Here is a 12,734-nt window from a genome sequence, read left to right as displayed (position 1 = left end):
CTGCTCTCTGTGCTCATCTTGTCCCTTTGTCTCAGTTGCCCTCAGTCCTCCATTCCCACCCTTTCCTCCTGAGCTCATTTGTTCTCATCATCTACACAGATGATGTCCAGATGTGCACCTCCAATCCTTTATTTTCAACTTAGTGGGATGTTTTACTGTCCCTTTAGACTAATGTCCATAACTGACTCATCATTGCCTGCTCCTCTTTCATTCAGCCCCTTCCCAGGGCTCCACTCTGACAGACATACCAGCAGCCTTCCAGGCCTTCAAAGCCAAAGATCTTGGCAGCTCCCTGGATTTTCTCCTTCCTCTCTTCTGTCTGGTGTGTTGCCAGATCCCCTTGTTCTTTAGAGATTGCTCTTGGATTTCTTCCTTTCTCTGAATCCATGTCACTGCCTTCCATGAGACTTATCACCCCAGACTCTTTCTAGCTGGTTTCCTTGTGCCCACAATTCCTCCTGACCTATTTCTTCCCACATACCACCACCCAACTGTTCTTAAAACCCTCCTGCTAGGGCTTCCCTGGTGGCGCAGTGGTTGAGAGTCCGCCTGCCGATGTAGGGGACACGGGTTCGAGCCCTGGTCCGGGAAGATCCACATGCCGTGGAGCGGCTGGGCCCGTGAGCCATGGCCGCTGAGCCTGTGCGTCCGGAGCCTGTGCTCCGCAATGGGAGAGGCCACAACAGTGAGAGGCCTGCGTACCGCAAAAAAAAAACAACAACCCTCCTGCTCAGAAACTTACAGATTTTCTGTCCAGATCCTACCATTCTTCAGGACGAGTCCCACCTCGTCCATGAAACCCATCTCCTAAGGTCAGCCCCATTGACTTCAGGACTGCATTGGTCTGTGTGTGTTAGTTTCATCTCCCGGACTACGTTAGAAACTTCTGTGAAGGCAGAGGCCACATCCTGTACTCTTTTAGAGTATATGCCACAAGACTTGTACCATGCTGGTCACAGGCTGTTATACTTTTTTCTTTTTTTTTAAATAAATTTATTTATTTTATTTATTTATTTTTGGCTGCGTTGGGTCTTCGTTGCTGTGCGCAGGCTTTCTCTAGGTGCGGCGAGCAGGGGCTACTCTTCGTTGCGGTGCACGGGCTTCTTATTGTGGTGGCTTCTCTTATTGCACAGCACGGGCTCTAGGCACGCAGGCTTCAGTAGTTGTAGCACGCGGGCTCAGTAGTCGTGGCTCACGGGCTCTAGAGTGCAGGCTCAGTAGTTATGGTGCACTGGCTTAGTTGCTCCACAGCATGTGGGATCTTCCCAGACCAGGGCTCGAACCCGTGTCCCCTGCATTGGCAGGCAGAATCTTAACCACTGCGCCACCAGGGAAGCCCCTGTTATCCTTCTTGTTTGTTGTTATAGGCATTATCAAATACGCTTTCTGAGAGGTTTAAACTCCTTGCTTTGGCTTTCACTGAAGAAGACTAGAGGACTATCCATACCCTCTACTTTGTCCTTTAAAATGGACAAGTCTCAGGCAGATGGTTGGAAAACAGAAAATGAATACCATGCTCACACCTAACAGACTAATTCAGGGTGGAGAGTGGTCTGGCTTAAAAGTTTCCATTCAGGGTTCTGAGGAAACTGAAGGGTGAAACTGTGAAACCAGGGAACTTACAAAAAGCACCCTTTAGGAAGACTGCCACGCTATCTTGGGAATTCCCAGGGGTCACTCTGAAGACTATTGACAGATAGTGGGGAGCCCAATAGCCCCTGTCAGGGTGGCGTCATTGCATGTGCCTGAGTTGGGGAGATAGCATGGCACTCCACAGGAAGACACCCAGCTCATTGCTGTGGACCATGACCTGAAGGCATGGGAGCAGAAATGCCTACCTGCCTCACACACAGCTCAGAGTTACAGCCTCCTCACTGCCAACAGGGATGAATACTCCACCCTCATAGACCCTTGTGAGATTATTTTCAGTCCATGTGAAAGGGCCTAACATATTGCTAACTCTGTGCTTACTAAATGCCACTATTTGTTTATGCTATGACTGGACAAGACCATTGCAGAAAACTGAACTTACCATTATATAGAAACCAAGCATCCAGTCTGCCATGCTGTATCTGGGCCACCTCAAAAAAGTCCTAACATATGGAGGGGGAGGCATTCCAGAGACGGCAGATGAGCAGCTGGGAAGGTGAAAGGGCTTCCATATGAAGATGGCAGTGTAGATCCTTGTGTGACAGGGCCAGCACTTAGGAGAATGTGACAGAATCTGTAAAATAACAAAGACAGTAGTTAAGGTAAACAGCTTTGTCCCATTTGAAATTTGAAAGTAGGCATTTCCAGGCACACAATACATTATCACATAATGAGTAGAAAATGTGCTATCCTGTAAGCTCTGATAGAGGCTGAACATAGAAATTAATACAATGAAAAAATAGATAATTCTTGAATGACAGATCCATAATTGAGGTGTTTTTTTTTTTTCCTTAAGGCTAATCCTCTTGGGGGTGTTGCAGCCCTTATTTTGATATCATGAAGCTTAGCCACGCCTTACCCCAAACATCCTGAGTGCATTGTTGCTGGCCACTGACACTGACACCAACCTGAAGAACCCCAAATGACATTTAATGTAAAAAACGTTTACTGAGCATTTTTCTCTGGCAAGACAATGTGGTGAGTCTGTGGGAAGCCAAAATGTGCAGGCGTTTAGTCTACTTGAGATACACTTTGTGTGCATAAAATATTAAATAGGGCTCTGACTAACAGACTAAAGGCCTCAAAGCCTTCTTGTTTATGGTGAGTCAGATTGACTGAGAAGCTAATTAAGCTTCATTTTCGGTCCTTTTACTTGTAAGGCCACTTCCAAAGCCCTGTGCCCAATTTTGCAGTCATAGTGGTGTATTCTTTTTCTTAAGGGGGGCCCCTCAACTTGTTTAAGCTTCAGGCCCCACAAAACCTGGGTCTGGCCCTGGTGCCTAAACCTTAAGATGAGGGATTGGCTGTGAGCACCCACGAGGGAGGGACAAACACAGTGCCTATTGCCAAGCGCATCAGAGCAACTGCTAGAAGTCACTCCTTCCTCCTCTTTCCTGGAATATGTAGGACGCAGCAACACACTCTTCAGAGAAAAAGAATCAGAGAATTGAGCAAGGTCACATGATGCTCCAGCCATATTTCAGGGTCCTGAAGTGGCCTTGCTTTCTTCCTGGCTTTCTCAAGCCTGTGCTACTGGGTTCCATTCCAGAACGGCCGTCCCAGCTTGTGCCCCACCCAGGTCTCCTGCTCTCCCCAGTTCTGTGAATTCCTTTGTCCCCAGCTCTGGTGCTCAGCATATCTGAGGGGCCCTGGTGTTCCTGTGAAGTTTCCATGACTAATTCTGGCAAAGCAAGGAGAGCCTTTCTCATGTCAGCAAAGCCGCTCTGTCACAGAACAGTGGCAAGGGGAGCCAAAATTCCACCTTGGCATACGTAGGGCTGTTTTTTTCAAAAAGAAAGTTGGGAAGGAGAAAAGGGATGGAGGGGACAGAGCCAACCCAGTTCACATTAGTGAAATGATGATGGTATATTAAGCTGACAGTTTTATGGCTTTGCTTATAAGCTTCCTCCCCTGCCAAAGCACACCGTTCTTCCAGAAATTGTTTTACTTCAGAAGACTTCTTTTAAACATTCAAAGCGTATTTTATGTTCAGGCTTAGTGCTGGTCAGCCCAGAGACTCAGACACCCTGTCACCTCTACTGGTGGTTTTGCAAATAACTGGTTTTCCCATGGCTTGCAAAGGATCTTTTTCAAGTGCAAAGATAATTTCTGTTTTGTTTTTTTTTTTTTAGACCTTGGATCCAAGACAATACCTTTTCTAGCTCTGATTTGTAGAGAGGCAAAGTGGTTTAGTGGAAAGAGGACTGGAAATAAAGTCTGGAGACCTTGGGCCAGGACCCAGGTCTGTACCAATGAAGTCTTGGACCAGTAAGTACAGCTGTGAGCCTCCATTTCTTCTTTATCACAGGATGTTACATCTGGAGGGGCCTTAGAAGTAACCCCTGCCTGCCTATCCTAAAAGGTTTTGAAAATAAAAGTAACAGTAAAAATTACAGACTCGTCAAAATTGCTATTCAAACAGAAAGTATCATTATCACCATGCAGTGGCTCAGAGAGGACGTTTTTTCCTGGTAAAAGTCAGCAATGTTCCCGGTCATCTTTTACCAAGGGAATTTGAAGTGTGCAGAGTAACATGAGACCAAACCCCCAGAGCATGGCTTGCAACACATAATGAAAACATAAAAGCAAGTCAAGGAGAGGATGTAGAAGGATAAAGCTAGAAATTTGATGTTTCTCCATAGGGAGCAAGTATTTTGTTGATTTTTCTCAATATATCATGGTGGCCTCACTTCCAGAACACATTCCCTCTCTCCACTCAGTCACACAGGTATATTCAGACAACCGGTTCACATACCTGCGACCTCACGCTGCCAGAGAATATTCAGATGCCAACGTCGTTATCTCTACGTAGAGGAAATTCTCATACAGCTTTGGGACCTAATTCCTAAAATTGTTATGGTAGTAAAGCAGACAATTTTCTTTCCATTGTGAGAACTGCACTGCGCCTGTGACTCCTCCATGTACCAGCCCTCGTAGCTGTACCCTCTCCCTGCACCTCATTTGACTGTTCCCCATAAGGGATTATCAAGACTCTGGGGTCAGGCTGATCTGTGTTCTGGTTCTGACGCAGCTCTCGCTAGTTATGTGGACTCTGCACATCACAGAGCTTTTCTGAATCTTATAATTCCTCCCTGTCTGTTACATGGAACTAAAAATATGGAAACCTACACAGACGTTGTGAGGACAAAGAGATCTGTGAAGAGCCTCACTCAGTTGTAGGTGCCCTGATTAATACTAGCCCTAGGCCCTGGTCACCCCCCACAAGATTGCGGCCTTACACCTGGCAGGTTTTTGTCTCCAGCCTCTCTCCAGGCTGCCCTGCACTTTGAGTCGGTATTTCCAAGCTGGAAAGGACCAGACGCAATATTCGAAAGCAACACCTTCATCATGTCACCTGCCCCGTCCCAAACTTCCCAGGGTCTTCACTGTGCATCAGATCCATGGAGAACCCCTTGGATCACCTGGCCTGACCTGCCCCCTGCCACCTGTGAGCCCCACCTCATCTCTCTCTTCCTGCAGTCACACACCAGGCAGCCATTGTCCTGTACCTTGAGCATGTTCCTGCCATGTTTATCCCCTCTCAAGATGTTCTCCCCCACTCAGAATCAGTCACTCAGCAGACGGGTAAGAGCACCTACCCCTCTGAGGAACTTCTCAGGAGCCTCAGGGATGCTCCTGACATCCCTGCTCCCAGAGAACATAGGGCTTGGAGAAGGGCTTTCAATGACACAAAGAAAATTTTCTTCCTTATTGATTTCTACATGACAGCATGCCTGTGAATGGGCAGAATAGGGGGCTGGTGTGCTGTGAGGGCTTCAGGTTAGATGTTTTTTCCCAAGTCAGCAAATCCCTTGGTTCTTGGTGTCCTGATGCCCTCAGGGCACCCGCCCATTCTCCCACCCCGCTTTGTCACATCTCGATTGGGAGGACAGAGCTGAGAGGAGCTGCTGAAGCCAAAGCTGCGCTTCTGCATTGCAGCTCCAAGCTCCGTAAGACAAAGAGAGAGATTGCCCCCTATTGACAGATGTGCCACCTGCAAAGAGGAATGCTGTTTAGCTAGCATTTCTCTGTGGTCTTCAGACACGATAACAGGGTTGTTAGGCCCTTGGTTTTTTCCATTGGGTCAGTGCTGCTCTCAGTATTATCATTCAGTGTAAGGAAGGATGGTTGGGGACTTGACAGCCCAAGGTGATGACAGCATCACGGTGGGAAAATTGTATGAAAATCAGTTGCCCTCTGTAATAACGGCCGCTTCCTGTTGTGTGGCAGGCACTGTGCTGCATGCAGTACATCTCATATAACCCTCCCACAGTCCTCATAGGGATTAGTGTTCCCATTTTACACACTAGAAACTGAGGTTTAAAGAGAGTACCTTGCCCACAACCATGGCAAGTAAGGAGCAGAGGTGGGAGGTGGACATCAAATCTAACTCTGTCATAGCCTTAAGCACTTTCTCCTGACATTTGATAATTATGCAAATCAAATCCCCATCATAATTTCTTTAATTTTCAATCTTATAGATATGAAAATAAATCAAATATAAAAGAATAGTTTTCCCTTTGGTTGGGTAGAACCCTAGCTCTGCCACTTTCTACTTACTTAACCTCTGAAGGCTTAGTTCCCTCATCTATGAAATGGGGATAGTTATGATGTCTGATTTATGGTGTTGTCGTAGAGCTTAAATAAGATCCTGTAAAATGAAATTCACTTAGCAGGGCGCCAGGCATTTATAAATAGGAGCTTAGTCATCTATTGTCTGAAGATCTGGGTTGGAATCCTAGCTCCTCATTTTTAGCTGTGGGACCTTGGGCAAGTTACTCGACCTTCCCATTTTGTTTCCTCATCTATAAAATGTGGTTAATAATACGCATGTTTTTGCAGGGCTGTCCACAGTAAGATGAAATTGTATGTATGAAAACGCTTTGTAAATTTTAATAGTACTATTCAATTATTAGTCATTGTATTTTATGTAAAGGGTATCTGTTTCTTTAAATGGGTTTTTGAGAATTATTTCTGAAAAATGACTTGGGTTGAGTTCGACCTATCAGTAAAAGCTTTTATTTTTAATACTCACTAAAAACAAACAAGATGAAAATAGGCTCTGTAAATGCCACAGGTTATCCTTCAGGAAACTCTGTAATCATTAAAATGAATAATACTTAGCAAGCAGCTTGCTTTACAGTTTATGATGCAGTTCCAAATATATTATCTCATTTCATCTTCACAAGGTAGGGCAGGTATTTACCCCTATTTTACAGATGAAGAAAGCAAGGCTCAGAGAATTGAAGTGACTAATTATGGACATACAGCTAGTAAGTGGTAAAGGCTTGTGGGACTGTCTGCTGGTGTGTCTTTGAGTGTAGGCATATGTCTGAGCATGCTTTTTTATGCAGTAGTGTGTCTTTAACTCACATGACACACTCACTGGGGGTATATATTTGTCTGTAGCCCTCAGCATGTTGTTTCATGAAGGGGGAGAGGAGAAGGTAGTCTTATGTGAGATTTTTTTTTACACTGGTCAGCAATAGCCTTTTCCTCTTCATTTTTAGAGCTGCTTGCCATTCCCAGGGAGTTTCCAAGAGGGCCCTGCCTGGAGAATATACTCGATTTTATCTCCACTCCTGGTTTAGGAAACAACAGCTCTCCAGTACCCCCAGCCTGCTGGGAATTACTTCCTCTTTCTTTGCTCCCTGCCAGCTTTATTGAATTCGCCTTAGCAACATCCAAAAGAGAATGGGTTTAGCAACAGCTTGTGAACCAATGAAATGTGAGCATGGCAAGGGTTTCTAGACCAATGGGAGCCCTGCATGACGGGCAAGCTGGCTCAGAGAGAAAATAACCTAGAGTTTGCAAAGCAGCCTCCGGGTGGCAGCAGACCAACTTGTATTGGACATACCCTCTCAGCCCTCAACATCCACTTTGTTTATTGCTTTCTTTGACCTTTTCTTGGATGTAAAACATTTACCGACTATAAGAATTTTACAGTTACAAGCTTTGTGGGTGTGAGTTTTCTGCATGACACGGCAGACATGGCCTGAAGGATGGAATCTTAGGTTCCATCCCCCATCTTTACTATAGCCAGTCCCACGACCCCATCCTAGCCTCTGCCATCTTTGCTGGTTCTTCCACGGCCAATGCTACCCCAGTGGGCAGAAGCCTGGAGGCACTGGTGACTGCCTACCCATGCAGTCAAGAAAAGGGCTCAAGAAACCACATTCTCCTTCGTTCAGCCTCCACTACTGCTGACCTGAGTGGCAGATGAGGTGGGGCTAGCTTTCTGCCACCAATTAATAGGAGGGAAGGACTGTGTCACTGACAGATTAGTGCCTGTGAACACCCACATTGTCAGTGGCACAGACTGGGACCATTCCCTGCCTTGTCAGTTTTGCTGCACATGTCTGAACACGAATGTCTGACCACAAGTGGTTTGAGAACAGTTCTGTCTGTCAGGTGATTCTTTGGCCCTCTTGGTCTTGAAGCCAGAGGCAGATATGGGCAGGGGCTGCATAAGACCATGTCGAATAATAGCAGATCCATGTTTCCAATGGTTTAGCCATCCTTCTTTTGCCTTTTGAGATGGCAGTGCCTTGAACACTGCTCAGTGAGATTTTGGTCCTTCAGATATCTGTATTTCTCTCAAGCATTTCCACTTCTGCCTAGCTTGCTCTTCTCATCCTGTAGGAGTCAGTTAAGGCATCTTATCTTCAGAAAGTCTTGTTTGAGTCTCATCTTCCTGTTGTTAACACTTCCTCATTGCTTTCTAGAGGTCTCTTTATTCTATTTCCTTGGATAGCCATGGAGCTTCTTGAGGACAGGGACTATGCCTTTTTATCTCCAGTCCTTAGCCTAGTATTGGCATTCAGTGGGTGCCCAATAAACGTTTTAGAAGAAAGGAAGCCTGCAAGTAAGAAGCTCTTGCTCTTTGAGAAACAATCTTAGAGATTCATAGGGAGCTGGGCCTGAGAAGGAGCAGTGCCAGCAAGACTGATGCTGGCTGTTGGGGAGAACTTCTGGCTGTTTAGGACCCTTCAGCACCATGAGCCTCGACCCTAGGCCACGGCCCGAGCCTGAGAGATAATCACCACCATTGGCTCATCCGGAGATGGACTCATCTCACTGACACAAGGGTTTCCTTGATGATTTTGTGTTTTAGGAGGAACCAAGGAGCAAATCCAAGATCTGTGCCAATGTGTTTTGTGGAGCCGGCCGGGAATGTGCAGTCACAGAGAAGGGAGAGCCCACCTGCCTCTGCATCGAGGTAAGTCCCGAGGGTGGGAGCCAGAGTGTGGTTATCTCGCTGGAGCTACCAGTCTGCAGAGCAGTGCCAACGATTTCATCATCTTTATAAAAGCACACCTTGTCTATCTGAGAGAAGTGAAATTTTTATCTCAGAAGTTAAAAATCAGATGTGAATGTAGGGATATTTTTCCTTTTAAAAAATGTTTAGCTTTATGAGTTTTAAATTACAAAATTAACAATTGCTTTTTATAAGTCAAGTAGTACAGACATTTATGCAAACATAAATTTAATAATCTTCCCCATAACCCTCAAATCCCATTAGTCTGAAATAACCAGTGTAAACAGTTTGGTGTTCCACACGGGTTTTTTTTCTATGCAGCTATAAACATACAGGGTTTCCCCCTATTTTATACAAAAATGGGATCGTAATATAGACAGATCTAGATATATGCAACTTGTATCTTATACTCGTTAATATATAACAACAACCCTCTAGGTCAGCATATATAGTTCTAACTCATTTTTTAATAGCTCAATATTTAGTGATGTACAGGAACCAGATTTATGTAATCATTTTCCTATAGATGGACATTTAGGTTGTTTCATGGGTTGTTTACCACTACAAACAATGACATCTTTCTACAAATGTTCTTACATGCTGCTGGCTTTATCTCTGTAGGATAAAGAGTCCCACTGGGGCATGCTAGGTCAAAGGATATGCATATTTTAAAATACTAGACGGAATGCAGATTTCTCAGGTTTGGTTTTGTTTTTAATGAAGTTTAAAAAACAAAGTGACCTTTTAAGAAATACTTCTTTTGTAGGCAGCATTCTTGCTCTTGGCAAACATAAATAACCTGGATGTGTGCCCTTTTTTCCCCTTTCTGTCAAATGAACCCAAGACTGGAAATTCATCTGTAATTCTACAAGTAAATACACCCACCTTAGTCCCCTGTTGAAAGATCCTGACCCATTGTCCCAGAAAGGAAGTCCCCAACTCAGAAACCTGCAAACCAAATCTGCTGGGGACTCTGGGATGTCCTCACTAGTGGTGTTCCTGGCCACTACGTGGCCATTTAGGGTCCAGAAACCTGGTGTCTAGCCTCAGCTCGGCCATATATCATTGTGTGATTTTAAACAAATTAGTTGCCACTGGATGCCATAAAGACAGACCATGTCTGGCTTTGCTCAGGGCCAGCACATGGTAAGAACCCAGTGGTAAGTATTGGTTAAAAGAAGTTTGTCTTTCTGGGCTTTGGTTTTCTGGTCTATAAGTTGGAAAGGTTGGGCTACTTTCCAGTTCCAGGGTTCTGTGTTCTTTTACCACAGCTGCTCATTTTTACTTTAGTGCCTTTATTAGGTCTGAGCAGAACTTGCTCCTCCCTTACCCCTTTCAAAAACCATGGAAGTCTCGGGTTTCCCTCCTGCCAATGCAGGGGACACGGGTTCGAGCCCTGGTCCAGGAAGCTCCCACATGCCGCGGAGCAACTAAGCTCGTGTACGACAGCTACTGAGCCTGCACTCTAGAGCCCACGAATCACAACTACTGAGCTCACGTGCCACAGCTACTGAAGCCCGCCCGCCTAGAGCCCGTGCTCCGCGACAGGAGAAGCCACCGCCCACGCACCGCAACAAAGAGTAGCCCCCGCTTGCTGCAACTAGAGAAAGCCCGTGCACAGCCAAAAATAATAAATAAATAAATAAAATAAAATAAATTTAAAAGAAACTAAAAAAAAATCATGAAGTCTAAAGAAACTGAGCTTGCCTGTTACAATTGGCACTTTATATAGTATAGCCAAAGTAGAATCAGGTTGCCAAGTGAACCTTAGTTCATTTACTATGTAGTACTTCACAAAGACCCAGGCACCCCCTGCCCCTGCCTCACAGCAACTGTTGTGAGATTAGGAGAAAAACAAAATACTAAATAAAGCCAGAGAGCAAAGATTCTTGTAGCTAGACCCTGGAATAAGTGAAGAATTGGGGTGATGGGGGGTAGGGAGCTGTATGTGCCTGTCTTTCAGTCTCTCCACATTCCCAGCTCTGGCTGTTTTGTGTCATAGAATGTTGGAATTTAGGGCTTACCTGGTGGTGCAGTGGTTGAGAGTCCGCCTGCCGATGCAGGGGACACGGGTTCGTGCCCCGGTCCGGGAAGACCCCACATGCCGCGGAGCGGCTAGGCCCGTGAGCCGTGGCCGCTGAGCCTGCGCGTCCGGAGCCTGTGCTCCGCAACGGGAGAGGCCACAACAGTGAGAGGCCCGCGTGCCGCAAAAAAAAAAAAAAGAATGTTGGAATTTTAAGGGATCTTAGATCATCCAGAGACATTGATTGACTTTCTACAAAGTGATAAAGTGATAGATAATCCAGATTCCTGACTTCGAATAAAATGCCCTTCCTGCTAATTTGATAGGGTTGGAGTAGGGGGGATTTATTTCTTTTCATTGAGTAGAAGAGATGACCCTGGGCCAGGATCAGCACAGAGCACCACGAGGGGCTGCAAGGTGATGTGGTCCCTCTAACAATGAGTGAGGTAAGGTCACTGATGCCAGAGCTGAGGCTCCCTGTTGCCCTGGCAGGATAGAAGGCATCTCTGCTGGTGGGGACTCCCCTCACAAGATGGCTCTGTTTGCGTGTGCATGTGTGTGTGTGCACGTGCACACACACAAACTCAGCCCTAACTGCACCAACGTCCTCCGCGGTCTGTTTCAGCAATGCAAACCTCACAAGAGGCCTGTGTGTGGCAGCAACAGCAAGACCTACCTCAACCACTGTGAGCTGCATAGAGATGCCTGCCTCACTGGATCCAAAATCCAGGTCGATTACGATGGACACTGCAAAGGTAAAGAGTGCTCTCATCACCACATCACAGCTCCAGCTGGGGAGCCATGGAACGGAGCAGTGTGGCCTGGCTTCCTGGAGTCCTTTCCACCCTGAGCATAGTGCCCAAAGCTGTGGAGACCACCCAGTTGCTTGGAGAGGCATCCCCTTGGCGCTCATGAGCCTGCTGGGTTTGCCCTGGGTGGCCCAGGCCTCTGCCCTGTGCTTCCTGCATCAGATTCCCAATGTGGCTTTCAGTGCTGTCTGGAGATGGATAGTGGATAGGGAACCACATCAACAGTCAATAATATGGTAGCATTTAACTGAATTCTGTATCTTTTTAAAAAGCAGATAAATTTCACATATCCTATGCTTTTTAAATTTGGGCACCTCTCAGCCCTGATAATATTATATTTCCTCTAATTCACACTCAAACCATTGCTATTATGGTAAGAGGGAAGGGGTCCCAAGCTTGTTGCTACCTAGACACCAGCCGCCTGGCCAGCCTTGAACTTCCTTCGAGAAATAAGAAGCTGTTTCCCACATGTTGGTCTCCATTTCTTTGTCCATAATGATTCTGTATGAATTCTCAAACCCCCAGCAGGACCGCGCCCCCCGCAAGCTAACAATAGGAGGTGTGATATCAGGAGGGTAACTCAGTGGCCTCAAAATGTCAAACAAAGCAGGGAAGCAAAGATCTCCGAACGTGGGACCTGGAAGGAGAGGATATAAGGACTCAAGACGAAGTGATGGAAAGATATAAGTGGCCCCCTTAATGTGGGCAGTTTTAATCCTAGCAATACACAGAAATTTCTTTTTTCTTCACTTTGCATTATGCATTTTCTCCTTTTGTCTTGCAGAGAAGAAATCTGTAAGTCCATCTGCCAGCCCAGGTGAGTGCCTGTTTCTTCTACGGTGTGCATCTTAGGGAGGAAATCCCATGTTCCACAATCCCTGCCAAAGCTCACAAGATCTTCAGTGTGTCAGAACTTGTGACCCAGAACTGGTCACTCCTCAACATAGCTCACAAAAGCTGCAAAACTGCATTTTTTTGTGCTTGTCACGGGAAG

The 12,734-nt window shown here is 45.9% G+C and overlaps 1 protein-coding gene across 2 annotated transcripts in view; it reads left to right on the top strand.

Moving 5' to 3' along the window:
- FSTL1 (follistatin like 1) overlaps positions 1-12,734 on the top strand; it is a 50,752-nt gene that overhangs the window by 24,283 nt on the left and 13,735 nt on the right. For both annotated transcript variants that reach the window (XM_022562391.3, XM_089910582.1), the window contains exons 3-5: positions 8,765-8,869; positions 11,557-11,686; positions 12,525-12,557. In XM_022562391.3, coding sequence (XP_022418099.1) covers positions 8,765-8,869; positions 11,557-11,686; positions 12,525-12,557 — 268 coding nt within the window. The remainder of the gene's footprint in view (positions 1-8,764; positions 8,870-11,556; positions 11,687-12,524; positions 12,558-12,734) is intronic.

This window comes from Delphinapterus leucas, chromosome 4, assembly GCF_059928025.1.
Source record: "Delphinapterus leucas isolate spDelLeu-1000000601 "Yukka" chromosome 4, BTC_Dleu_Yukka2, whole genome shotgun sequence".
NCBI classification, from domain to species: Eukaryota; Metazoa; Chordata; class Mammalia; order Artiodactyla; family Monodontidae; genus Delphinapterus; species Delphinapterus leucas.
The sequence above is the reverse complement of the archived record's forward strand: the minus strand, read 5'-3'. Positions and strand labels throughout refer to the sequence as shown.